At 36.0% G+C, this 26,695-nt stretch overlaps 3 protein-coding genes across 8 annotated transcripts in view; 2 read left to right on the top strand and 1 right to left on the bottom strand.

Annotated features, from left to right (window-relative positions):
* LOC144972400 (FAD-dependent oxidoreductase domain-containing protein 2-like) overlaps positions 1 to 26,695 on the top strand; it is a 131,035-nt gene that overhangs the window by 32,226 nt on the left and 72,114 nt on the right. The window lies entirely within an intron of this gene.
* Positions 847 to 15,832, top strand: LOC144972402 (uncharacterized). Of its 2 annotated transcripts, none has more exons than XM_078913551.1 (9): positions 847 to 1,041; positions 3,002 to 3,149; positions 4,067 to 4,264; positions 5,670 to 5,700; positions 7,830 to 8,015; positions 9,009 to 9,163; positions 12,992 to 13,141; positions 13,846 to 14,275; positions 14,911 to 15,832. In XM_078913551.1, the coding sequence occupies exons 1-9, from the start codon at positions 953 to 955 to the stop codon at positions 15,303 to 15,305; spliced, it is 1,782 nt and encodes a 593-aa protein (XP_078769677.1). In that variant the 5' UTR covers positions 847 to 952; the 3' UTR covers positions 15,306 to 15,832. The 2 variants fall into 2 exon arrangements, with proteins under 2 accessions (XP_078769677.1, XP_078769678.1); XM_078913552.1 differs by lacking the exon at positions 847 to 1,041 and adding an exon at positions 2,721 to 2,760.
* The window catches only part of LOC144972404 (N(6)-adenosine-methyltransferase non-catalytic subunit METTL14-like), a 26,919-nt gene continuing 12,121 nt past the window's right edge, over positions 11,898 to 26,695 (bottom strand). The window contains exons 5-6 of one of the 2 annotated variants that reach the window (XM_078913556.1): positions 26,097 to 26,328; positions 11,898 to 12,053 (exon numbers count right to left, since the gene is read on the bottom strand). In XM_078913556.1, the coding sequence (XP_078769682.1) occupies positions 12,049 to 12,053; positions 26,097 to 26,328 (237 nt within the window). In that variant the 3' untranslated portion in view covers positions 11,898 to 12,048. Of the gene's footprint in view, positions 12,054 to 22,527; positions 26,329 to 26,695 lie in introns of those variants that run through there. The other variant, XM_078913555.1, reaches the window with a different exon arrangement.

The raw sequence follows: 26,695 nt of genomic DNA, 5'->3' as shown, positions 1-26,695 counted from the left end.
AAAGTGTGTTACTGATGCTTGGATTTGGTGGGAGGATTGTGCATCTCAGGTCTTCAAGAGGTTGACATTCAAGCAAGTGGTGAGTTATTATTTCATTGGGGTGTTGACATAGGGGGCAGGAAGGGGATGTCTTTTGTAATTTTGCTTAAATGGTTGTTGAGCGGTATGTGTTGTGTTCTTAGTTGAAAGATGATGCTTTGCTTGTGTCTTCTGAGCTTATTGAGGCAATCAGTCTTTACAGGAGTGGTCATATGGGAAAACATACATCTACCCGTGGTGCTCATTGCCCAACTGTTCACCCATTCTTCTCTCTTATTTGTGCCCACTTCTAGACAAGAGCTCAGCTAGTCAGAGACTAGAAAACGTTCATGAAATCCGATTTTTTAGTCACTTGCGCCGCTTAGGTTTAAGACTAGCCAATCATTTACTAGACTAGTAAATAACTAAATCTAATTACGCTTACACTTACATAAAATTAAGCCCAGGACTGGGATCAGAATATTATGCGGGAGAGCGTTTTTATTACATAAGGATATATTTTTGAACTTGATTCTAGAGACAAACCTGGGTGAGGTTCCTGACCTCCCATACTGGGCAGGGAGGTACTTACTGTGTCTTCTGTCCCCTCTATATCTGTTTTCCAACTTGCTTTCCATCTTTGTCCTGGAATGAGATTACTTGATTTTGTCCTGGCCCTGGTCAGATACCCTGGCTGAGAGGGAAACAGTCAAATATATAGTTAGAATTTTCCTCGAGTAATGGGGGAAACGATAATGAAATTCTTAAATTAAGAACACATTTTGTTACGAATGAAAATAAAAGCGTCCATAGTTTCACTTCCGGTTATTTAAAACTCAACTTTCAAGATCGTGCTTGTTTGTGAAACGAGATAAAACTTGGATTTACTTTTATGAATATTTATAATACTTAAGTATTATCCCACTTCGTCAGTATGTCAACTGGTGATTTAAAGAACAACATAAAGAAATTGCAATCTCAAATCAAAAGCATCAAGTTCACCGGAAAATTAGATTTGGAAGGGTAAGTGAGGTGGGAGCCTAATGCCTCATCATGAATGACTAAGACTAATGACAATGATTGTTGATTCATGTACCTGACGAGAGGGCAGTGCTTCCATGGTTTCATAGCACTTTTATTATATTATATAGCCTTTTAACGATTATGGAATTTAACTTAGTTGCAATGCCCAAGGAATATTACTAATATTTAAGATAGGCTATTCCCGTGGCAATTCGGACCCGAGTCTGAATTGCTTCCCGTGGCAATTCGGACTCGAGTCTAAACTGAATAGAACTCCGTGGCTAACCAGGGTCGAGTCTGAATAACTCCATGGCTCTTCGATTCGGAATACTGCAATGCAATGCGCCCGAATGATGAACTTATCATTAGTATGTGAAACTCTCAGTTACTATTCCGTTTGCAGCTATAGAAACCGTATTGGTCTTCCTGAACACACACACACCTCATGAGGATCTCTAATTCATTAAAAACAGAATAATCACACACACACACACCACCCCCCCCCCCCCCCCCCCACAATCATTTCCACAACCCAAGAGCCGGCGGCTTTTTCTCTTTGATCTCGTATCACCATATTCTCCCCTGTGTCCAGCGCCTCGGTCGTTTGTGGGTTACCCCCCCCCCCCCCACAATCCCATTACCAGTTGACCATTTTCTTTCCGTATTCAACCAGTGTTTATTTTATTTAGGTACCTGGTCCAGTATTATCTAATACTATTAGTATTAGACAGTACTCTGCCCCTACCCCAGTGGCGGGGCTCTATTGCATGGCTTGCTGCCAAGAATCGCCTCTATTTTTATATTTAGAAATAAAACAGCATATTTTTTAAATTAAAAAAGAATTAAGACACTGCCTTTTGTCAAAGCCCGACCTATACTGCCTTTTAAATAAAACGCCCAATGCCCAAAGTCATATTGCACTTTTTTCGCGGCCGCCAATGGCAAATTATATAATGTAGAGATATGTCATTCATGTATCTTTTGCAACACGCTCATGGCAAATCAAATAAATCTTCCAATCATTACACAAAGACACTCCTTTTTCTATGCGAGGGCAAATTGATTGTTAACGTTAACAATTGCGACTACAATTGTAATCTCCCAAAGACCACGATTATTTAGATCTATGTTTTGTTTTTTAAGGAGCTTGCAACACATTTAGGTCATATCAGCGCCAGTAAAAATGGAGAAATTGGATAGCAAAAAAGTTCTAGAATTACAATTAAAAAGTACTCAAGAAAAAGTAAGACAAAGGGGAATAATAGATCACCGCTTTTGAAGGCAGTCACCTTCGGGAGATCTAAAACTGACTTGCTCGCTCACTCGCCCTCCTACCGACTGACAACTGACACTGACAACTGAGAACGAGCAGCTTCTCCCCCACCCTACCACGCTTCACTTTCGCCCCAGATTCCACTTCCGACACTTCCTGTGATTGCGCAGGCGCATTGTGGCAGGAGTCCGAATTGCCACGGGAAGCAATTCAGACTCGGGTCCGAATTGCCACTTCGTTTAAGATAAGTTTCATTTTTATAATCAATAATAATCTTTCCCCCTCTCTTCCCTCTCTCTCCCTCCATCTCTCTCTCCCTCCCTCTCTCTCTCTCTCTCTCCCCCCCCCCTCTCTCTCTCTCTCTCTCTCTCTCTCTCTCTCTCTCTCTCACACACACACACACTCTCTTTCTCTCAATAAATCAGTTTCTCTCTGCCCGATGCAAGGTAAGGAAAATGGATATGCTACTAATACTAAACCAAACAATTAACATTACAAATATTATAGTCAGTAATGTCAATGTTGCTGCTGTCGTAATGAAATTGGTAGGATTTGATGTCTTTGAACATTGCTTGTAAAAGATCAATAAGTAATATTTGTTGTCTATTCTTGGCCACTAAAGTTGTGGTTTAATCATTTCTTTCTTATGTAATGTGGTGTACATATTCATGTTTTATTATTTTCTAGGATAAGAGATGGTTCACCCACTGCCTTCCTCCCTCTGTACCACTATGTGTTCACTTCCTACAGCAACAGACTGAATAGAGACATCTCTAACTCCAACAATGAATTGTATGGGAAGTCAGATTTGAGGTTCATCGAGGCTGTCTATAAAGTGAGTTGTTTCCACATATATACGAAGCCGGTAATTGGAATGCTGCTTAATTAGAACTAACTGTCTGTGACAGAATTTTTTCAATATAATAACTGCTCATTGAATAAAATCGGAATGCGATTGTAACGATTTCACACTCAGTAAAATTAACAACTGTCAGTACTGTCGTGTCTCTCTAATCCAGAACCCCACATTCTGGATGACGTCTCCATTGTTTTGGACATATTGCCTGGGGTGGAATTTAATCTTCTCTATTTATAAAGGCTGTTTTCAGAATTAACAAATAGGTCCAACGACTAACAATGGCACTGCATCTTTCACCACCCATTCCTTTTGTAAGGTAATTTGTTATTCTTCACCCATTTTGCCTTCTTTGGGAAGAACAAATGAGTACCTGGCCTTTAACAGCATTGTCTCTGAAAAAAATTGTAATATTGCCTAAAAGGTATCATGTCTCGTTCTTTATGTTAAGTTTTGCTGTTGGTCAGGTCCTTTGTAAATCGCTTTGAGCATGTTTAGTGGATATTGCTCTATATCATTTCATCATATCATAAAAGCTCATCTTTTAAAAGCTCATTAACTAGTTAGAAACCTACCAGACCCCTTCATGTTCTTGGTTCGAACCCCGCTCTGGGCGACACATAGTTGAATCCTTGAAAAAGGGTCTTTACTCACATTCTCTCACTTTACTCAAGTATAAAATAAATACCTGGCCGTAATCAGCATTCTCTCTGTTGGAAAAAAAATAAATTTGTAATATTGCCTATCAGGCGTCGTGTCTCGTCCTACATGTTACATGTTGCTGTTGTGCTGGGATGCTTTGAGCATGTTAAGTGGATATTGCACTAAATAAAAACTCAAGTTTTTGGGATTTTAAAAAACATCTAAATGAAAGCATATCCCATCCATTTCCCTAGATTCTCAGAGATATGTTCAGTTACAAGCCACCAGTGACAAGAGAGCAATTTTTTCAGCCGGGGTTTGCTGAGCGAAAAGTCATAATGGCAGCGGAGATTCTTCGACTGGTTCACTCAAGTTACAATCCCCCATCAAGTGGATCCAGTTACAAACTCGCGTCCAGATTGGAGAAGAAGCAACAAGATATTCATGCAAAGGTTGGACATACATTTTGTTTTCTTGGGTTTTTTTTTTTTTTGAAATTAAAAAAATTATGTAGTACAGAGGTTTCCATTACAAGAGTGTCCTCTCATCTACATGACAATTTTCTCATGAAACAATTTTAAAAAAATCAAATTGAGACTCCCGTCCATCTGGATCAAATGTGAAGTATTACCGTTCTTACTGTCTTGGTTGTTGGCTGAAGAAGGGTTTTGAATCTGAAATGTTCTATGTCAAAAGTTTTATATTTATTTTTGTACATTATTGATTAATTTGTATGAGATTTTGTTTGAGGTGTAAAGAAACAAAAATTATAAATAACTCTTCTGAATGCTATTAGTTTTCTTGTTTTTTTTTTCGTTTTTGATTTTGAGGTAAAAGGTAAAATCTAAGTTGAAGTTGCGTTGTACATATAGTTATGGAAAAGCAGCTGTCCCTCACAGATATCAGAGCCATAGAGATTGAGCTGTTTTGTTTCTGTAATGCACAACAAATGCTGAGTTTTTTCATTGCTTGCTGCTTCTGGTTAAGGCGCTGGTCTGATCCATTGTGACATATTTTTCTCCAGATTAAATTGGTGGACAGGGAAGTTTGAGAATAAAGAGCTAAAACTAAACTTGTATCAGTCATATTAGATTGGTTTGTTTGTGTCATGTTTGCTATCTTAATAATTGTAAATGTGACCCATCGGATCAAAATGGTATTATGTCAAGATGAACCACATGTCAAAGAAAAGGTTAGAGCTAAATTGACCAAAAATGTAACATTAATTAATTAATTAATTTTTTAAATATTGTTACTTTGAGAAATGAAATTCATTTTCCTCTATTAATCATTAAAACTTAGCTTAAGTTTCACATTTTTGACTATAAATTAAATGTTTTAGGTTTTAGCCTCTGCACTACCCTGACATAAATATTTTTTTGATTTGGTGGGTCGCAATCGTTCTTCATTCTGGCTTCTCCTTCTATGGTCAGGGTAGATTTTTTGGGGTGGGGGGGGGGGGGGGGTGTTCTCTTAATGCATCACATCTGTACCCATTGCCTTGCCATATTTTAAACGTTCTGTTTCGAATTCCACCTATTGATGCTGGGCGTTTAGGCAAAATACTCATAACATCTGCCAGCAGGATATAGCGTATCAACACACAAACCCTATGTGTAACCTTGAACGTTTATGTCTTCTTCTTTCTTCTTTTCGTTCTCTGATGGAATCTATGGCTGCAGTCCGATATTGCTATGAAGTTGTGTCCGCTTTAGGTCCTCAGCCTCACCATAGAGCTTGTGTGAGTGTTGTGGGCCTAGTTTATTGTCTAATTGATAGAATTTAGTGATAACTGCTCATAAAAATGGATGGCTGAGCTGAGTGACATCAGTTTTATTCCTTTATTTTCTCAAACAGGTCCAAAGCAGCTTGCAAGCGGATCCTAAAGGTTGGTTTGAAAGAATTCATCATTGGTTTTGTTTTCTTTTATTATCTCCTCATCATTTATGCGAATTTGCTGAGTTGTGAAAGGTTGAAAAAAGGGTTTTTAATGGTTCACTCATTATGATGTGTTTAACTGTACTTGCAATATTGTGTGGCTATGTGGTCTAATCAGTATCACACTCGCCTTCTGATCGTCGGAAGGTTCTGGTTTCGAGTTCTATTATGAGTAAAGTTGAGTCCTTGGAAAAAGCTCGTTACTCCCATTCTCTCACCAGACTCAGGTGGTAAATTAATAATTCATCATTAACAGCATTGTCTCTGTCCAAAAAAAATTTAATAATTTTACTTTACAAGTATAATCATGTCTCGTCGTAAATGTTAACTCTCGAGTTCATATGCATAGAAAATCAAACAAATTTGCTCGATTTTAAAAGAGGGTGAACTTGAGAGAGTTAAGTGTTGCTATTGGCTTGGGACCCCTTATAAAGCACTTTGATCATGTTAAGTAGATATTGCACTATATAAAGAGCTCAAGTTTATGATTACAATATTAGTCTATATTGAAGACGTTATATTTATTTTTTTGTCAATACCTTTACAGCTCATACCTTCATGAAGACAAATATGTAGATGGCTTCAATCGAAAGCCGTTCAACTCCAAGAATAAATGATTATTTTATTTTAGCTCAAGATCAATTCTCAAGTATTGACTCATCATATTTATAAATATTGAGTGAAATATGTGATCCATTGCTGCAAACTGGACTACAAGTATAAAGAATGTCTTTCAGAGTCATTAGTCTACCACAAAGTTATTTCCACCAGACCTAATAGACCCAGCTACCTAATCACTGTTGTGTGAAAAAGAGTGTCAGAAAAAATTTCAAGGGATCGATCTCTGCCTCTTTTCTCATGAAGCAATTGCTCTAACAACTGAGCTATTGAGACCTGTACAAATATAAAACTCGAGGTCAATTTCTTTTGTTTATGGAGGGGAATTATTAGAATATCTTACATCTAGAAAAACTGACAGTTTGTATTTCTTGTCATTTTAACTCTAAATTCAATTTGTCGGAGTTTGAAAATGAATTAGTGAGAATTCAACGTGTGATTTTGTATACATATGGAAGATCATTTTACACATATCGATTGTTGGAGTTTGAAAATGATATTCAGGGTGACCGAGAAGTCACACACCGTGTAGATTTTTATGATAATACATATGAATATGAATAACAATTTTATAAATAATCACAATAGATACTGGGTTTGTCGGAGACTGAAAATGATGTACAGGGTGTCCTAGAAGTCGCACACCGTGTTGATTTTTATGTGAAGTCGCACACCGTATAGATTCCTATGTAATACATATGAATAACAATTTTATTAATAATCACAATAGATGCTGGGTTTGCCAGCGTTTGAAAATGATGTTCCCAGAAGTCGTGCACCATGTAGGTTTTTGTAATAAATATGAATCGCAATTTTATTAATAATCACAATAGATGCTGGGATTATCGGAGACTGAAAATGATGTACATGGTGACCGAGAATTCGCACACCCTATAGATTTCTATGATAATACATATGAATATCAATTTTAATAATAGTCGCAATAGATGCTGAGATTGTCGGAGACTGAAAATGATGTACAGGGTGTCCTAGAAGCCACGCACCATGTTGATTTTTATGTGAAGTCGCACACCGTATAGATTCCTATGTAATACATATGAATAACAATTTTATAATTTTCTTCCCAATCGAGACAAAACTGTTAACGGCCAGGTACTCATTTTACACCTGCGTACAGTGAGAGAATGTGAGTAAAGAGCCTTTTCCAAGGACTCAACTGCGCAGAGCGAGGCTCAAACCCAGGACTTTCCGATCCGAAAGCGACCACATAGTCGCACAGCCTTCCTTGACTGAGGATCGAGCATTAGACCTTTTGATTTCCGGTCAGGCGTGCTACCATCACGCCTCCCCCCTGTAAAGTAATGGGGGAAAAGTTCATCTGGTCACTGGTTTGGGTAATTAAAGTAAGTAAAACGTTTTAAGTATACGAAGCAAATATTGCGCTTTATAAAAACCTTTTTAAAAATCTTTTTTTTTTTTTTCTTTGGTTCTTTTTACAAGTTCCCAGCAAACCTAGGAAAGTGGCAGGCAAACAAATGGCTGACCTTACAGAGGCGATCGTCCTCCCACGATATATATCGTCGTCGGCCGCTTCATCCGTGTCACATTCCCATGACTTGAGGGATAGCAGCCGGCCCTCTGGACCCACTACACCGACCCGCTCCTCCACAGACCTCTCAGAATCAGGTTGGAGGATTTTAATTTGTTAATGCTTAGAGTTGTGTCTTTTGTTTTTTGTTTATGGAGGAGAGAGAGAGAGAGGGGGGGGAGGATGATTTGATGTTTATTTTTTAATTTTTTTTCTTGTTCTCGTATTTATTGGTTTGGTTTTTTAAATATTTTTCTTTCTTTTGTTTGTTCTTGTATTTATTATTATTATTATTATTATTATTATTATTATTATTATTATTATTATTATTATTATTATTATTATTATTGACAATATCAGCTTCACCCAGGATCAATCTCGATCCCTTTGTGTATGAAGCGATTGCTCTACCAACCAAGTTATCGGGACCCCGATATAAAAAAATCCAAATTAAGAATCTACAACTTTTAAAAGCATGAAATAATGTGGATTATCCTATCGATGCTGAAGCATGCCAGACTGTGGCTTGCAACAATCAGAAATAAATCGTAATAATAATAATACACATTTATACAGCGCTCATTCTCGTGTAAAACACAAGCTCTGGGCACTCTACAATATAAATAATCAATTAAAAAAAAAATAATAATAAATAAAATACAATGCAATGAATTCATATCCAAATCAAGTGTTCATAGCGTCAATAAAAGCAAATACAGTAAAGATGTGACTGAGATTCTTTTTAAAGGCAGGTAAAGACTTACACTCCCTCAGACCACGTGGTAGTTCATTCCAAATCTTGGGGCAGAAACAAGCAAACGATCTATCACCAAATTTGTTCTTGATCTTTTTTCCGAAATTTTCGTTTGGTCATTACATGATCTTAAAGTGTAATTTTCAAATTTACACATGACTAATTGTAGTGTAGGATATAAAAAGGAAAAAACAAATCAAAGCAAATTAATAATAATAATAATGATAATAATAATAATAATGATAATAATGACAACAAATGGCGTTCATCCTGACATAATACTATACCAATTTGAGATGGTTGGTCTCATTTTACTTTTTTTAAAATTCTCAAACAGACACCCTCACCTCACAACTTGCACATCCCAAACCATCCCCGCGTGTCAGTGGTGGTGATGAAAAGGACCCCGTGGCTATGCAGTTCACACAACATATTACGAATGCCTTGTCCATGTTAAACACCCAAGTTGGTAAAATTTCTACAGCTCTTGAAGTGAGTATCTACAAGAAAATATAATTTGTCATTTTAAAAAAAATTTGTTTTGTTGAGATTTTATTACAGCTGACTGTAAATCTGTACATACCTGCCAATCCTTCCACTTTTGATGGAATCATTCCTATTTTCACTCTTCTTTTCCGCGATTCCGCCATTGTCTCTAAAATTCCCGAGTTAATGGTAAGAAGCAGAAGAGGTAAAAAAAAATGGGGGGGGGGGGGGTGTTAAAAAGGTGATATTTTTTAATATGATTGCCAAGAGATAGATAAGAAGGAAATTAATTAATTGCACCCTATTATCCCTTTGGTATTTCATTACCTAACGGTTTGGGAATGTGAAGGATTGGCAGGTCTGATCTGTATAGATACATGCTGCTATGTGGTCTTGTGGTATGACACTCACTTTTGGATCAGAATGTCCTGGGTTCGAGCCTCGCTCTGTGCATAGTTGAGTCCTTGGATAAGGCTCTTTACTCACATTCTCTCATTGTACTCATGTGTAAAATGAGTACCTGGCCGTTAACAGCGTTATCTCTGTTCAAAAAAATTGTTATAATATCGCCTAACAGACGTCCTGTCTCATCCTAGTTGTTAAGTGTTGCTGTTTGCCAGGGACCCCTTGTAAAGCGCTTTGAGCACGTTTAGTGGATATTGCGCTATATAAAAGCTCAAGTTTTTTTTAAAAATTATATATCGGGGGATGAATTGAATTTATTGTCACAAATTTGAGATTTGGTTCAAGTTTTTATATTTTCTTACTGGGCAGAGTGACAACAAATGTTTTAATCTGACAAAAAATATAATTTTATATTTCTTATCACTTTAACTTTCAAAATTGACGTGTACTTCTTTGCAGGTCTGATAACCCAATTCCATATGGGCTCTTTGCTGTAATGGAAGCAGTCAAATGTATAGTTATAGTTTTGGGACATGATATTTTTTACCTTGAAAATTATTCTGTTATGTACTGTTATTGGGATGGTTTATCTTCATGTATGTTGTTGTTTTGAATATATAATTTAAGCATTTGAGTGTATTCCTCTTAGTGGGATCCTGTGCTTGTGTCTGGAGGAGACTTTTAAGCATTGATAGTAGACTCTTGGAATCTACATCTGTTCCTTATTTAAACCATTCTCCATTGTTTTCCTTTTTATTTGCTCTAAAAAGACCTAAATGTGTTGCTAGTGCTGTAAAACCCTTAAAAACAAGCAAACAAACAATAGAACCAATTAAAAACCAAAAAAAACAAAACAAAAAACAAAAACAAAAAAATGCAATGCCATGTAAATAAATATGCACATTGTCTTATGTCATAAGATTATGCTTTATATTATGTATGAATCAGATCTTGTATTGTATGTCTGTCCCTGCGGAAAGTTGCCATTTAAAACCCCAAAAGTTGCAAAAAGTTGCCATAAAAAAGGGCAAAAGTTGCCATAAAAAAGGGCAAAAGTTGCCATGAAAATTGCCAAAAGTTGCCAATTTTTGCGGAACATTATCTGACAATTTTGGAGAAAAAATTGCGATTCGCAAACGCACAAACAAAGGCCAAAGTTTCAATTTAAACCACATCTGTTTATTACCTCAGCAGCAGTAATAACAATAATGATAATGATAATAATACAGTACTCGCGTTATACTGGCACGGTCAGTCATCACCAAAAAGTGTGCTTGTATTCAATCGTGCCGGAATCCGATAAAGGCTTAAAGTACTGTAATGCATAAAAGTATAAAATAAAGTTATAAAAGAATCTACATGTTATAAAACAAAAGTGTGACCAAACCTAATCAAAAAGCTAACAAATGTAAAAGAACAAAGTCTGAAATTAAAAAGAATACATTTATAATAGTTTCTTTTGTTAGTTTTAGATCCAATCGACCGCATTAGATCATACACCAGATCGCTGAAACAAAAAGCACAAATCAAACCACAAAACATCATAATCATCATAACTGACAGATGATTTACAGAAAAAAAATATATTATCCATCAAAAAACTTAAACTAAATACATACATAATTATAATATCATAACAAAATAAAATCATAAACATAAAATAAAAGGACACTGTACTTATTGAAACTCATGAACATCACTATGAGGAATGAAGTCCAGCCAAGATCAATAAAATCAGTTTGGGCCAACCGTGTGGTGCAACCTAGCTACATGTAAGCAAGGAGTATGCCACTTATATTAGAGTGCCATATGCAATGAAGTTGTTATAGTATAAAAATACTAACGCCTTCAAGTTTTCTTCATTGAGGCTTCTTCTCCTCTCAGAAAAAAACAAGATTATAAATAGAAAAACTCCTCTCTGCATCTGCGGAGTTCAGGCAGGCATAGATGTACTATCTAGCACATCTTGCCAGCTCTGGAATGTCCGAACTTTTTGTTACTTCCAGCTTTCCTTCTTCTTTGTTATAATTGTATACAAGAATCTAAACTTTTTGTCTTAAATTTAATAGTGTCCCTTATGTAAAAGTCACTCTGCTTTACAGTCCCCAAGAGTTGTGCGGTCAAAAAAAGCTCAGTATCCAGTTAGTTAAGGGAAAAGTGCACCAAAAAAAAAAATATTCAGGAAAATCGCAAAAATCGCGGAAAGTTGCGGGTAACAGATAAAATCGCAGCCGCGAAAAACGACGGGGACAGGTATGTGTTAAGTTTTATACATAAATGTATTAGATTTGTTAATGATACTACAAATATATTTACATTTTTGCCAAAGATCTAGGTGAGGCCATCATTTTTGTCTTACACTGGATACAGATACAAAGATACTCGTACATTTCCTCTATCGTCTATTTCTATTTCTCTTTTTTGTCTAATCCTGTCGTCTTACTTTTCCCGGTGCTTACATGACCTAGGTGTGTTTCAAGTGCTGTTCAACCTCTAAAAACAAACAAACAAACAAACAAGCATGCAGATTAAAATCCAAATTTTCAATTGTGTGAGTTTGGCTCTCTAACTATTGAGCTGCTGGACCTCCCAAGTTGTTCAATGAACAATTTTTTTAGTCACTTGACTTAACCCTCTCCTTACCACTTGCAGCAAACTCGTCACAATATACATTTTTTTCATATTCAGATTTATTTTGTACATCACAAACTTTGAAGAATGATCTTTGTTCAATTAATAAGAACATAAAGTTGTTTTGTAGAGAGCTTATTTGAGTTTAAAAAATAAATTTTTCTGCTGGGTAACCCTGCCATTTTTGGGAAAATACTGAAAATGATCGGTAAGAAGAGAGTGAAGTTAAGCACTAAAAGTAGTTAAGTCACAGGAAGTTAGTTTTGAGAAATTGGAGGTCAATTTTTGTTTCAGCTACAGAACGTATACACACATAAAAAAAAAAGTAGTATTAAGGATAGGGATGTAGATCGTATTCATTATAATGATTGGTGAGTGAACAACGGCAACCATGCTTTAAGTTTATTACCGATTAGTTGAAAGTGATAGAAATGTGACATAATTACTTTTATTAATCTGTTTTAATTAATTAATTAATTAATTAATTAATTAATAGTAATAATTATAATAATAATAGTAATAATAATAATAGTAATAATGATAATAATAATAATAATAATAATAATAATAATATTAATAATAATAATAATCATATTTCTATAGTGCCTTTCGTTGAAACCTCAAAGCGCTTTTAAAAAAAAGAAAATTGTGTTTACTTTGGTTTATAATTTATTTTACCTATTTTGATTTGTTAATGTGAAATTCTATAACAATTTCTGTTGTTAAATCGGCAATTGCCTGAGAATAAACCTTTTAAAATTGACTATTATTGGGGTCTTCAATTATTTTTTTTTTCAGAAAGTGGAAACCCAAATCGCATCCAATGAGAGCCCAAGATTCAGACAACAGCCAGCCCAGTCATCAGCCGTGCCAGACAAGTTGCAGATGGAGACCTTGGTGTCCAAAGTAATCCTTCTTGAAAACAGAATGACTTTGTTGGAAAACAAGGTAGTCACTTCTTCAGAACTTTGTTTTGCATATTTATTATTTTTTAAATTTAATTTTTTTTTTTATGACCTATTGTAAAAGTAGTCTTTCAGAGCCAAAAGGCCCATTTAGTCGGAGTTTATCCCCGTTTCTATAGTGTTAAACTGACAATAGAAATTGTTTACTACCCTTTAGATAGGACACTAGTCTATCGCACGGTACTTTTCACCAGATCTAACAGACCCAGCTACCCATTCACTGCTGGGTAGACAAGGGGGTCAGAAAAAATCTTGACTGCACTCAGGATCGATCTCAGTCCCTTTACGTGTGAAGTGAGTGCTCTACCAACTGAGTTATCGTGACCCTGTATGAAAACAGTATTATGTCGTTGATAAACACATGGGAAAAAAAAAAAAAAGTGATATGAAGATTAAAATGATTGGATATTTGAGATTTAATTTTTGTTTCTTTAAGAGACTTTATCTGTTGTCTTCATTAAAGCATGTAGTTAAACTAAGTTTCATATTTTTTTACTGTAAATTCAATTTTTAGCATCTCAACCACCCGGACAAATTACTGTTTTGATTCATTTTTGTTCATTACTTAAAATCCAGTGAGTGGTTTATTCATTTGAATATTCCTGTTCAAAATGCCTTTTAGTCCAATTTTTTTATTACTGTTTTGATCTACTCAACGATCCATTTTTTGTTTACTTTGGTTTTCAGGTTGAAGACATACAAGCATTCTGCACAATATTGCTTGAGAACAAGAACGGCAACAACAATAGCAAAAGTCCTAGAGCAGAAAACTCAAATGAAAAAGACAGCACTTCATCCTCCATACCCATCACCACCAGCACCAGTGAGGACAGAGTCATCCATCCCAATAAGATGCACCCAGATTACGTCAACGCTTTCGCACCGGTTGCTGATGTTGGTGTCAGAACAATAACTGGAGGAAGGAGTAACAGTAATGATGTCGATAAAGAAAGGAACATTCGGATAACCAACGCTGTTGACGATGGTTGTGATGCCGATGACGATGTCATGATCGAAGATGTTGTGGCGAAAGATGATCCGTGTGAAAACCTCCGTTATCGTATGGAGGCTGGAACTGGTGATATGAAATTTATGAAGGCTTTGGTTGGTCCAAACGGTGAGTTAGTCTTATAAAAGTCATGCATTAATCTCACTTTCTGTAGCTTTAAATGGACAATAATAACTGTTCACCACCCTTTGGATAGGACAAAAAAAAAACAAAAAACAAAAACAAAGGTGCCTAAATGAGCCAATAAGATGGAGAGAAAAATAAAAGAGAGTGAATGTGACTCATATAAAAGGGGACAATACAACAATACAAAACAAACAACATTTTGGCCTTTGACCTTTCTCTGGTTACACACTGGATAGGACACTAGTCTATTGCAAAATACTTCCTGATAGAATAGACCCAGCTACCCAATTATCGCTTGAAGGACAATGTAAATGTTACCGCTCGAAGCTTGAAGAAATAAATAACAATGTGAAATTGAATGTAAGCTTCAATTTAATACAAAAAACCCAGATCAAATGGACGTTTTGAGTTTCCCCTTTATCAACAAAACAGGATGAATGAAATACTACAGACGACTGAGATAATGTGGTTGTGGCGTTGTTGAGGTGAATTCATCAGTCACTTTTATCTGTTTTCATATATTAAATCGAAGCTTACATTCAATTTCATATTGTTGGATCTTTATATATTTATATAGTTCCCCCAATTATTTAAAAAAACATTTTCTTCTCCTTCAGATTCTGAAATCAGCCTGTCACATGACCAAGATGACTCAACCATATCATTACCACAGCAAGAACTCCACAGGAACAATCCAAACTCTCGGGTCCCTAATGCCTGGACTACTCACACTACAACCAGCAACAGAAAAGATCCGAAGACAGCAGAAATCAATAACAGCTTTGGAAACGGCTTCTCTCCTATACGTGGCCATAAAGATTCGTCCCTTGTTAGATATGATGACAACAGCCTGATCCACATTCCATGTGGCCAGGAAGCCGAGGATTTGGAGTCCCGTCGGTTGTCCAGCACACCCAACAAGGCAGACCTGGACACGTCAACACTGAGTCGAGTTAATCGCATCATGCAAATGATGAAAGAAACGCAAGAGCACTTCCATCAAAACAGCTAACATTGATTTAGAGAAAGTCACAGATGTAAATTTCATACCAGCAATTATGATAATGTAACAAATCAGCTCTATCATGTATTTAGTATTAGGATTTAGAATCCTGGTGCACCTTGCTCCACTGTTTTGTTATGCATTCAGCCTTTACAGAAGGGGTTCGAACTTGATAAAACCAATAATTTCTCCCATTGCTTGTCTGAATGAGGGTCCTGATAGCTCTGTTGGTAGAGCACTCGCTTCACATGGAAAGGGACTGAGTTCAATCCCGGATGAAGCAGGCTTGACAACCAGTATGATTTCTCATATTTTGATATCCTTTGAGGTCCAAAATATGACAATGTGTGAATGTTCACCAAAAGTTTGTAACGAAAAGGGGGCAAAAAATGATAAAAGTGGATTTTTTGAAGATAATTAAATATCGTCGCTGCCTAGATTTGAATCTAAGTAGCCATACAGACAAATGTCACAGAAATTGCAGAATTTTCCTCCTCTCGACTAGCTTGACAAGTCTCCATAAATTCAGTGAATGTTAAATTGGTGGGGGGGGGGGGGGGGGGGGGGGGAGGGGATATGAGAAAATTACCATAGATATTTGGAAAAATATGAGAAAATTACCATAGATATTTGGGAAAATATGAGAAAATTACCATAGATATTTGGTAAAATATGAGAAAATTACCATAGATATTTGGAAAAATGTGAGATAATTACCATAGATATTTGGAAGAATATGAGGAAATTACCATAGATATTTGGAAAAATATGAGAAAACTACCATAGATATTTGGAAAAATATGATAAATCTTTTCAAATTGTTGAGGTTGGTTCGCAAGTCTGGTGAATCAAGATTTTTTTCTGACCCTCTGTCCACCTGTTAAATTTGATGGGAAGTACTTTTTGATAGACTAGCGTCCTATCTAAAGGGTAACAAGTAATTGCTATTGTCCTTTTTCACACTGTACAAACTGGGATAAACTCTGGCTGAATAGGCCTCATGGCTCAGAAGAACTACTTTTCTGAATATAACCAGAGACCTAATCGTTTTTACCAAGAGAGCAGATACAGCGATGCTGTAACTGGTAAAAATAGTTGTGTTTGTGATGTGTGAAACTTTTGTGTAAGAAAAGCAAGCCTTGATTATGAAGGATTAACTTTTGTTTGTCTTAGACAGTAGATATTAGTCAGCAATTTTGGATAGACTATTCTGGAGTTTGTTATCATTCATGTTACAGAATAGATAATTTCCGTACATAAAGCCTGGCTGAAAGACTGTTGTAGAGCATCTTTAATTTCTGCTCTTCTTTCCTTACCATCCAACAGGTTGGATTGGGTAGCTGGGTCTCTTAGATCTAGTGGAAAGTTCTTTACAATAGACTAGCATCCTATCTATATGGTAATAAGCATTTGGTATTGTCCATAATCACAATAGAAATCAGGATTAACTCATGCTCTATGGGATTATGACAATGAATGACCACTACTACTTTTTTTATTGTTGCTTATGGGCAGCTATGTGGTCTAGAGGTATGACACACTTTCAGATCGGAAGTCCTGGCTTCGAGCCTCGCTCGGCGCATAGTTGAGTCCTTGGAAAAGGCTAATCTCTCACTGTACTTAGGTGTAAAATGAGTACTTGGCCGTTAATAGCATTGTCTTTTTCAAAAAAATTGTAACATCGCCTAACAGTAACAGGCGTCATGTCCCGTCCAACATGTTAAATGTTGCTGTTGACCAGGAACCCCTTGTAAAGCGTTTTAAGCACATTTAGTGGATATTGCACTATATAAAATCTCAATTAAATTTTTTAAAAACTCAACTTCAATCATTTGGGTTGGGAGAAGGATTATTCAGATTTCCAATCCCTCTTTAGAGTTGCAAGGATTTCAATAATGTGTTTGAATGATGCTGGATTCGTGATTTATCACTCACTTGCCAACTCTCGCTGAAAACTAACATTTGACAGTGGTGTTTTTTTAGGTGTTTTTTTTAGGTTTTCTCCCTTTCTTTACAATGTAATTTTTTGTCTAAATTTCTATTCCTTTCAATACTGCTGTACACTGTCAAGTTGCCTTTTGGAGGGCGTGACACACTGTCTGTATGGTCTTTGCTTAGTTACCCGGAAGGCACCTGGTTTAACTTTCCATCACTTTGTGTGAGTTTGGAGCAAGTCCTTTCGTTCTAGCTCACTTTGTGTTGCAGTATCTTCTACAGTTCATACCTGGGTTTTTATATATTTTGAAAACATTTGAGTGTATTCCCCTTCATGGGATCTTGTGCCTGGTTCTGGATGAGACTTAGATGACTTACTTCCCATAGTGGGCAGGGAGGTACATTCTGTGTCTTCTATCCCCCTATGTCTGTTTTCCAACATGCTTTCTGTCTTTGTCTTGGAATGAGATTACTTGGTTTTGTCCTGGCCCTGGCCGGATACCCTGGATGGGAGGGAAACAGTCAAATGTATAGTTAGTTTTGGGAGATGATATTTTTTTCATTGTAAATCATCTCTCTGTTATGCACTGTATTATGTTTTGTTTATGTATTATATATGATTTGTGAACATTTGAGTGTATTCCTCTTAGTAGGGACCTGTGCTTGTCTCTGGATGAGACTTTTAGGTGATCTCAAACTCAGTACACTGATAGTGTGCTCTTGGAATCTACATCTGTTCCCTATTTGAACCAATTCCCCTTTGTCTCACCTTTTCTTTTGTGCTTTAATTATAATTCTAGAACTTTTTACTATCCCATTTTCTTCCTTTTTACTGGCGCTGATATGACCTTAATTTGTTGCAAGCGCCGTAAAACCCTTAAAAACAAACCTCAAACAGACTTAGATAATTTCAAACAGAGTACAAGGACAGCATGCTCTTGGAATCTACATCTCTTCCCTATTTGAACCAGTCCCCTTTGTCTTACTTATTCTTGGATGCTTTTAATTGCTCATCTAGAATTTTTGTTTTATTTCAACAATCCCATTTTCTTCCATTTTACTTTCATTGAAATGTCTTAAATGTGTTGCAAGCGCCATAATACCCTTAAGAACTAAAGGGAATTTGATCTTTTATTTATATATTTACATTACTTAATTAATTTATTTTTATTGACATGATTTGGCCAGAATAATTTTACTTCAGATATCTCTCAATTAACATGGTCCCAACTTGTGCGCCTATGTGGTCTAGTGGTATGACACTTTCTTTTGGATCAGAAGGTCCTGGGTTCGAGCCTCACTCTGCGCATAGTTATGTCCTTGGAAAAGACTCTTTACTCACATTCTCTCACAATACTCTGTTGGGAAAAAAATTGTATTATTGCCTAACAGGCGTCATGTCTCGTTCTTTATGAGGCGTGCTGCTGTTGAACAGGGACCCTTTGTAAAGCGCCTTGAGCACATTTAGTGGATATTGCACTGTATGAAAGCTCAACTTTTTCTTATTCTCTCTCTTTTTTTTTTTCATAAACATGAGTATTCTTTGAAGTATTGCAGAGTGAGAGAGAGGGGTTGTGCTTGACGTGTGCATGACTCTGCAAGTGGATGTTAAAACGCACAACACTACCCAACTGTCTACAGAAACAGCCTCCTCTCTTTCCGTACCCTGGTACAGAAATTTCTCTCCAAAAAAAAAACACACAGTACGACTTTAAACAAAAGCCACCCTACGTGTCTTTTGACCAAAGACCACAAGCTCAAACTAAAGCCTCTGGCCTCAGGATTAGAAATAACGAATCAAACTAAAAAAATCACCAAAAATGCACTCAAGTAATAGAGATATTATGACATATGTCGTAAGTATACGAATAATGGGAAATCGTTACGACTAAACCAGTAGATACAGTCCAATGTAATGAACTTATGATTTTGGGGGACTGCCGATCTAGGCAGACAATGGTGTAACTAAGTGCATTCAGAAGATGTGATTCTATTGTAAATATTGAAATGCTGTTAAATGAATTATATTTTGTTGTTTTATTGTGCAGCTATGCTGCTTAGTTGGTATGACACTTGCTTTCTGAATGGAATTGGAAGGTCCTGGGTTCAAGCCTCACTCAACGCATAGTTGAGTATTAGGAAAAGGCTCTTCTTTACTCACATTCTCTCATCGTACTCAAGGTGTAAAATGAGTACCTGGGCGTTAACAGCTTTATCTCTGTCGGAAAAAAATTGCAATATAGCTTGACAGGGGTCATGTTCCGTTCTACTTTACGTGTTGCTGTTAGTCAGGACCCCTTGTAAAGCGCTTTGAGTACGTTTAGTGGATATTGTGCTATATAAAAGCTCAAGTTGTTTGTTATTGTTTCTTTTGGAAGACAGTTTGTAATCCACTCACTGCCACAAAATTATATATATATATATATATTCGGGCGCTCAAATGACCTAAATAGTGTCGAAAGCGCCATTAAACACCTAAAAACAAACAAAATGATATAGCTATCCTATTATCTTCCTCTTTACTGGTCTTAAAATTAAATGACCTAAAAGTGTCTTGAGGGATGTGACTGTCAAGCTCCTTCAATCAAACAGACATTAAAAGCTGTCATGTTATATATTATATTATATAATTATAATGGGGCAACATGGCTCAGAGGTATGGTCTTTGCTTCGTACCCGAAATGTACCGACTTCGACTACCCGCCTCATTGTGTGGCCTTGAGCAAGTCACCTCGCCCTAGCCTACTTTGAAGCACTGCACTGCGGCTAACGCCTGGGTTATTCCAGTCTTCCCTTGGAATAGACCCTAGAGACAAATTTCCCCTTGGAGATGAATAAAGGGAATTTATTTATTACTGTTTACACTAGATTGTTACGTGTACAGCATTACAGTATATCTTTTAAAAAATAAAAACATATAATCCAGTCACAACTATCTTATTGTTGTCTTTGCTGTTTACTTCAAAGCACACTAACTTCTGCTGTCTACTTCAAAGCATACTACTAACTTATATTCCAAAAAAAAAGAAGAGAGAGAGAGAGAGAGAGAGAGAGAGAGAGAGAGAGAGAGAGAGAGAGAGAGAGAGAGAGAGAGAGAGAGAGAAGTGGGTCAAGAGGGGGGGGGGGGGGATTAAATTGAGAGTTCTCTCTCTCTCTCTCTCTCTGAAAAATAATTCTGGCAACAGTGTTGTTTCTCAAAATGATGTGAAGAATCAATTATTGATCTACAGAAGAACTGACACGGCAATGTTCCGGAAAAAATAAGTCGTTTCAAAGAGGTAAGCCCGTAAATAATAACTCCAGGAATAATATCATATATATATATATATATATATATATATATATATATATATATATATATATATATATATATATATATATATATATATATATATATATATATATATATAGAGAGAGAGAGAGAGAGAGAGAGAGAGAGCGCATTGCTATTGAACTTAAGGGACGCAACTCGTCCATAATTATTTAAAAATGCAATTGTATGAATTTACTGGCTTATCTCTCTTGTTTTAATTAATTATACTGATAGGTTACACTCCCCTTTTTTCCATTAAGAAAAGAGTTATGTCCCTTGAATGTTTCATTTGGTCAAATTGACTCTTCCGCAATATGTGGGGAAAGGCCAATGGGACAAAATGTAATATTCCAGGGAAATAACTCTTTTCAAAGTGGGAAAAAAAGGGGCACGTAACCTATCAGAGTGATAATAAAAACAAGAGAGGTAAGCCAGGAAATTCTTCATGTTAAAATGGTCAAAAGTGTTATGAAGAGTTGCACCCCTGATATTCCTCATTTTCATGGATTCCACGTCTTAAATATTTTGTACGAGAGCAAGTGAGACTAAGGGACAAAAAATATAAGGTAACCTTGTTTTTATGTGGTACCTGTGGAATTGGGGGTTTATTTTTGGTTTGTTAGTTTTGTTAGTTTTTGTTTGTTGTTTTTGTTTTTATTTTATTTTTATTTTTGGGTATTCGTTTTTGTTTTTTTTCTTCTTTTCTTTGTTTTTTTCGGTTGATTTTTTTGAGCCATAATACCTGCGGAGCATGATTTTATCAGGGTTACTGTAACATTTAAATGACGGAAAATCGCTCACTACCTTTTGGATACGACATTATTTATTGACCATGTGTACTTAGCCTATCAATTATTGGCTGGACAAAGGGGTCAAAAACAAAAAAAAGTTGACCTAACATGAGGAGTTATTTTAATGCCCATGGAGGAGTTTTTTTATCACGATCTTTTATAGAGTTAAATTTAAATAGCACTAACAGCAATTGTTTACTATCCTTTAGACACGGCTCTAGTCTAATGTAAAATAATTTCCCCTGGACCATACAGACCCAGTACCACAATCCGTCTGAATTAATTTATTAATGTTTATTTTTTTTTTTTTTACCTATCAATTTAATATTTTTTTCAATTTATTTATTTAAGCAGCTACCGTTTTTAAGATATACAGGCAACCCAGTCTCAATTTTAGTCAAGCAATAGTTTGTGTGAGTCTATGGCAAATGTATTTTAATGGTAGCGAAGAAGAGTGTACAACTGTGCTTTACTCATCTAGTTTAGTATATGAATAATAAGCCGTAGTTAATTGACTATTTTTATAACAATTATTACCATTATCAGAAATTGCTGTTTTTTGGGGGGTTTGTTTTAACAATCGCGTCAGACAAACAAATAACATATATCCGTAATGATATATATAGTGACACAATATTTTGTAATATTCCAAAAGAAAAAAATGATATTTATAATTATTACATCTAGACAGATATTTTGTCATTTTTTATTTTAGACAATCTTTATTACAAGTGGATTGATGGTATGTCATGTTAGGATTTTAAAAGTAATAAACAAAAATGAATATAAGAGCTTCAAAAAAGAACAGAATTCCAAACACGGCACGTTTTGGGTTCAAAACCCATAATTTCGGCTTTCTGGTTTTCTTTTCTTTTGTTGGGTTTTATTTATTTATTTTTCTTTTTGCTTGTTTTTTTTTTGTTTGTTTTTGTTTTGTTACTGTTGCTATTGTTTTGGGGGTATGTTTTTTTGTTATTTTCTTTTTCTTACTTAATTTTTTTTTCAAATGTCATACAGCTTACAATCTCGTATAAGAGGAATGATGGTAATTCCACAGTTCACATGATCGGATAACTGAAAGGAATTCTTTTTAATGCATAAAAAAAAAGACATTATATATTACGGACAATTTATTATCACTGTTACTGTTACAATTCCAACCAGTTAAGCCACGGTCAACACAACATTAAAATTTTTTTTTTAAATTGTTCTTTATTTTTAACTTTAAAAGCACCTTTTCACTACAATGGGAAGTGGTCAGACAACAATAGCATAATCGAATGACAATGAAACAATTTATTTATTGATCATAAAATAAAATAAATTATTTTTTACAAAAAAGTTATTAGATATCACTTTTACAATTCCAACCACTTAAGCCGCAGTCAACATAACAGTTAAAAAAATAAAAATTGTTCTTCATTTTTAACTTTAAAAGCACATTTTCACTACAATGGGAAGTGGTCAGACAACAATAGCATGGCCGAGTAAAGTGACAATGAAACAATTCATTTATTGATCAGATATTTCAATCATGAGAAATATACAAAGTAGAACAATGAGATAAAACAAAAACAAAATTCACTTTTCAATACGAGTGATATAAACTTATAAAGCCTTAAATATAAAATGTTTTTTAGGCAAAACTGTTTAGTCAAAAAAAAAAAAGGAAGAAGATGGGATAGTTTAATAAAAAGCACCCAAAAAAAGTAAGACATAGACCTGTAAATGAGCTCTATAAAAATTGACTGAAACTCTTCGACAAACTGAAGATTCAATTATTTTTTTAAAAATAAGGGCATCATTGGAGAGGAGAGTGATAAATACAATATATCAAAATAGTGGGTGTTTTTCTTACTGGAAGTATGACTGCCATAATTTGATGTAGAAGGAATGCTAAATAAGCATGTCATTCATATAGGTAAAGATGACTTCATCAAAGTCATATTCCTGCCTCTGGAATTTTTTTAGAGGAGAGTGATAAATACAATATATCAAAATAGTGGGTGTTTTTCTTACTGGAAGTATGATTGCCATAATTTGATGTAGAAGGAATGCTAAATAAGCATGTCATTCATATAGGTAAAGATGACTTCATCAAAGTCATATTCCTGCCTCTGGAATTTTTTTGACATAGAAAAATAATCACCATTATCATCTTTAACTTCTAGCCATGACCAATTGAATTTATTCCTCACGGGACTCACATCTTTATCGATACTCGACAAGTCTGAATTGCGATCCACGAACAGCTCAGCCATTGTGAGAACATTAGAATAATGTAGCAATGAGCAAACTTGATTTTCAATAAGTAAATGACAGAGAAAAAAAAAACTTAAATAAATATGACTTCAGGCCAATACACTGAATTATTAAGTAGGAGTGAATTATCAAGAAGAAACTTTGGCAGGCGTAGCGGAAAAATTCAAAGAATCAAAATGAAGGTAAATCGCCACAAAACAGCAAGCTCGCTTGGGCTTGAGCAAAACAATGCCAGAAAACCTCCTGATTTGCACGGGAATTAATTAGACTACTTACCATTGTTCCTTATGATCAGGTACTCAATCAGTGAAGAAACGGTCAACGAGTTTGTTTACATTGTGAGGCAATCGAAATGTGCTTGTAGCAATCTATCCTAACTTTCGATTTGAAGATGTCTACATAACGGTTTTGCGGCATTCGCAATTTACTTTATCATACTTTTGAGACTCCCCAGGTAAATGTGGTCAATTTTGGCTTAGATGAAACAGTGAAATTTATCGCTCGGTGGCTCAGTTAAAATTGGCTACAGTTGGGATCACGACGGTTTGGAAAGTGAAAAAATAATTTAACGAAGGATGTGTGAAAATACCCAGGGAAGTGTTCAGACACGCCTTTTATAAAAAGCGTCGCTTTGTCTTGGCAATATATACATCGTTAATATAAACGGTCCCCATGAGCTATGCGTAGCGCTGTGGAACACTCCTAATTATTTTACGGTCATTCGACTACGATTTGTGAATTCTTTCTTTTTTAATTTCTTTCTTTCCTTTTTTAAATATTTGAATTTGACAAATTGACTGATTTCAGTTAATTGACTGAGAATTTACAGGTCTAAAGACAAAGGGAACTGGTTCGTTTTGCTTTTTGCTTTTTAAGAGTTTGATGGCGCTTGCAACACAATCGTGCGGCTATAAGGTCTACTAATATGACACTCTCTTTCGGATCGGAAGGGCCTGGTTCGAGCCTCACTCGGCGCATAGTTGAGTCCTTGGAAAAGGCTCTTTACTCACATTCTCTCACGGTACCTGGTGTAAAATGAGTACCTGGCTGTTAACAGCATTGTCTCTGTCCGAAAAAATTGTAATATTGCCTAACAGCAGGTGTCATGTCTTGTCCTAAATGTTGCTGTTGTAAAGCGTTTTGAGCATGTTTAGTGGATATTGCGCTATTTAAAATCTCAATTAAATTAAATAAAATTAAAAAGGAAGAAAATTGGATAGTAAAAACATTATAGATGTACAATTAAAAGGACTTGAGGAAAAAGTAATACAAGGGGAAATGGTTCAAATAGGGAACAGATGTAGATTCCAATAGCACACTATCAGTGTACTTAATTTGAGATCACTCTGTCTCAACCAGACACCAGCACAAGATCCCACTAAGAGGAATATACTCAAATGTTTAAAAAAAATATAGTCAGAATAAGAAAAAAAAACCCAATACATATCAGAGAGGTGATTTACAAGGAAAAAAATATCCATCTCCCAAAACTCTAACTATACATTTGACTGTTTCCATCCACCCAAATTTTTTCCTAAGTTTTTCAAAATAACTTTAGTTTTGGGGATTTTTGTGGAAATTTTATGAAAATGACCTATGGAGCCGTAGTTATCCCAGTATCTAGAGCATGAAATGGACATCCTTGCCCCCCCCCCCCTCCCAACACTTTCAGTCTACACTCATAGGATTCCATCAATATTAGTACTACCAGCACATTACCCATAAAAGCCCTCCTTGCAATGTCAAGATTGATGACTCACATACTGCACCATGAGATGGGATTAATGGAAGAAAAAGAATAAATTAGCTTGAAAAAAAGAACAAAATGCCAAACAAGGAATCTTTCCGGCTCTTTAGCCAATAGAAAAAAAAAAAAGCAATAACATTGTTTTTACTATCGACTGAAGAAGGGTTTTGAGCCCGAAATTTGTTGTATTTGGTATTTAGTTCTTTTTGGAAACTGTTACGTTCATTTTTGTTCATTACTCTCTACTCTCTCTTAAATCTTTATCTCTCTCTCTCTCACTCTCCCTAATAGCACAGCTTCACAACACAGATTTCAACACAACAATAATATAATACAATACATTGAGCAATAAAACAACCCTAACAATGACCAAACCATTCACAAAACTCCCAATCTAAAAATCATCTCATTCCGTTATCTCTGTAGTCTTCGGAATGCCTCATCCCTCCCCTACCCCCTCGACCACCCCTAAATCCTCCCTCACCTCCAATACCACCACCCCCTCTCATGATAGGACCCCCTCCACCTATTCCTCCTCCTCTCCCACCCCCTCTTATTATACCCCCCACCCCCCATACCTCCACCCCTACCACCAATCCCCCCAACACCACCACCCCTTGGTCCCCCCGAGCTAGCCATAACCCCTGGTCCTCCACCCCCTACACCCACACCACTACCACCAACCCCTCCACCTCTACCCCCTCTGCCACCCCTTCCACCACCCCTTTCCCCACCAGTGGAAGATCCCATACCCATTTTGGGCGGAGGAGATTTAGGTCGCAGTCGTTCAATATCCTCGGTGCATCCCGTCAGATAAGCCTCAGGGCTGCTGGAGAAGCTTGTGTAGCGCTGATGGTCAAAGTTGGAGCTGGTCAGGCCTGGGCCCACCGAGAGCCAGCCAGGCCTGATGGTACTGTCACGGGCAAAAAGGTGGAGACGTCGACGTCGAAGGCAGAAATGCTCAATGATGTGAAATATCTCCACCTGGTGAGATAAACAACAAGAAAAAGTTTGAATGTTTATAAATCAGACAATGTGCATCTCAGTTTGATTAAGTGAACATATTGCATGTTCAGAGAATTACCTTCCTTGTCTGAACAGGTCTGTTGAATCTGTGCTTGATTTAAAAAATGATACTAAGCTACAATAAGCTGTGGAATGTACAAAGTATTGAACAAAAATGAATATACCAGCTTAAAAAATTAACAAAATAACCAATCACAAGTACTTCGGGTCCAAATCCCTTCCTCGGAAACTGCAACAAAAAGAAAAAACAATTTGTTGTTATATATAGTATATATATACATATTTACAATGTAAATTATCAACAAACAAACAAAATCCAAAAAAT

Source organism: Berghia stephanieae, chromosome 5 (assembly GCF_034508935.2).
Source record: "Berghia stephanieae isolate SIO BIC M18660-M18661 chromosome 5, UCSD_Bste_1.3, whole genome shotgun sequence".
Classification (NCBI taxonomy): Eukaryota; Metazoa; Mollusca; class Gastropoda; order Nudibranchia; family Aeolidiidae; genus Berghia; species Berghia stephanieae.
This window is presented reverse-complemented; position numbering and strand designations above follow the sequence as displayed.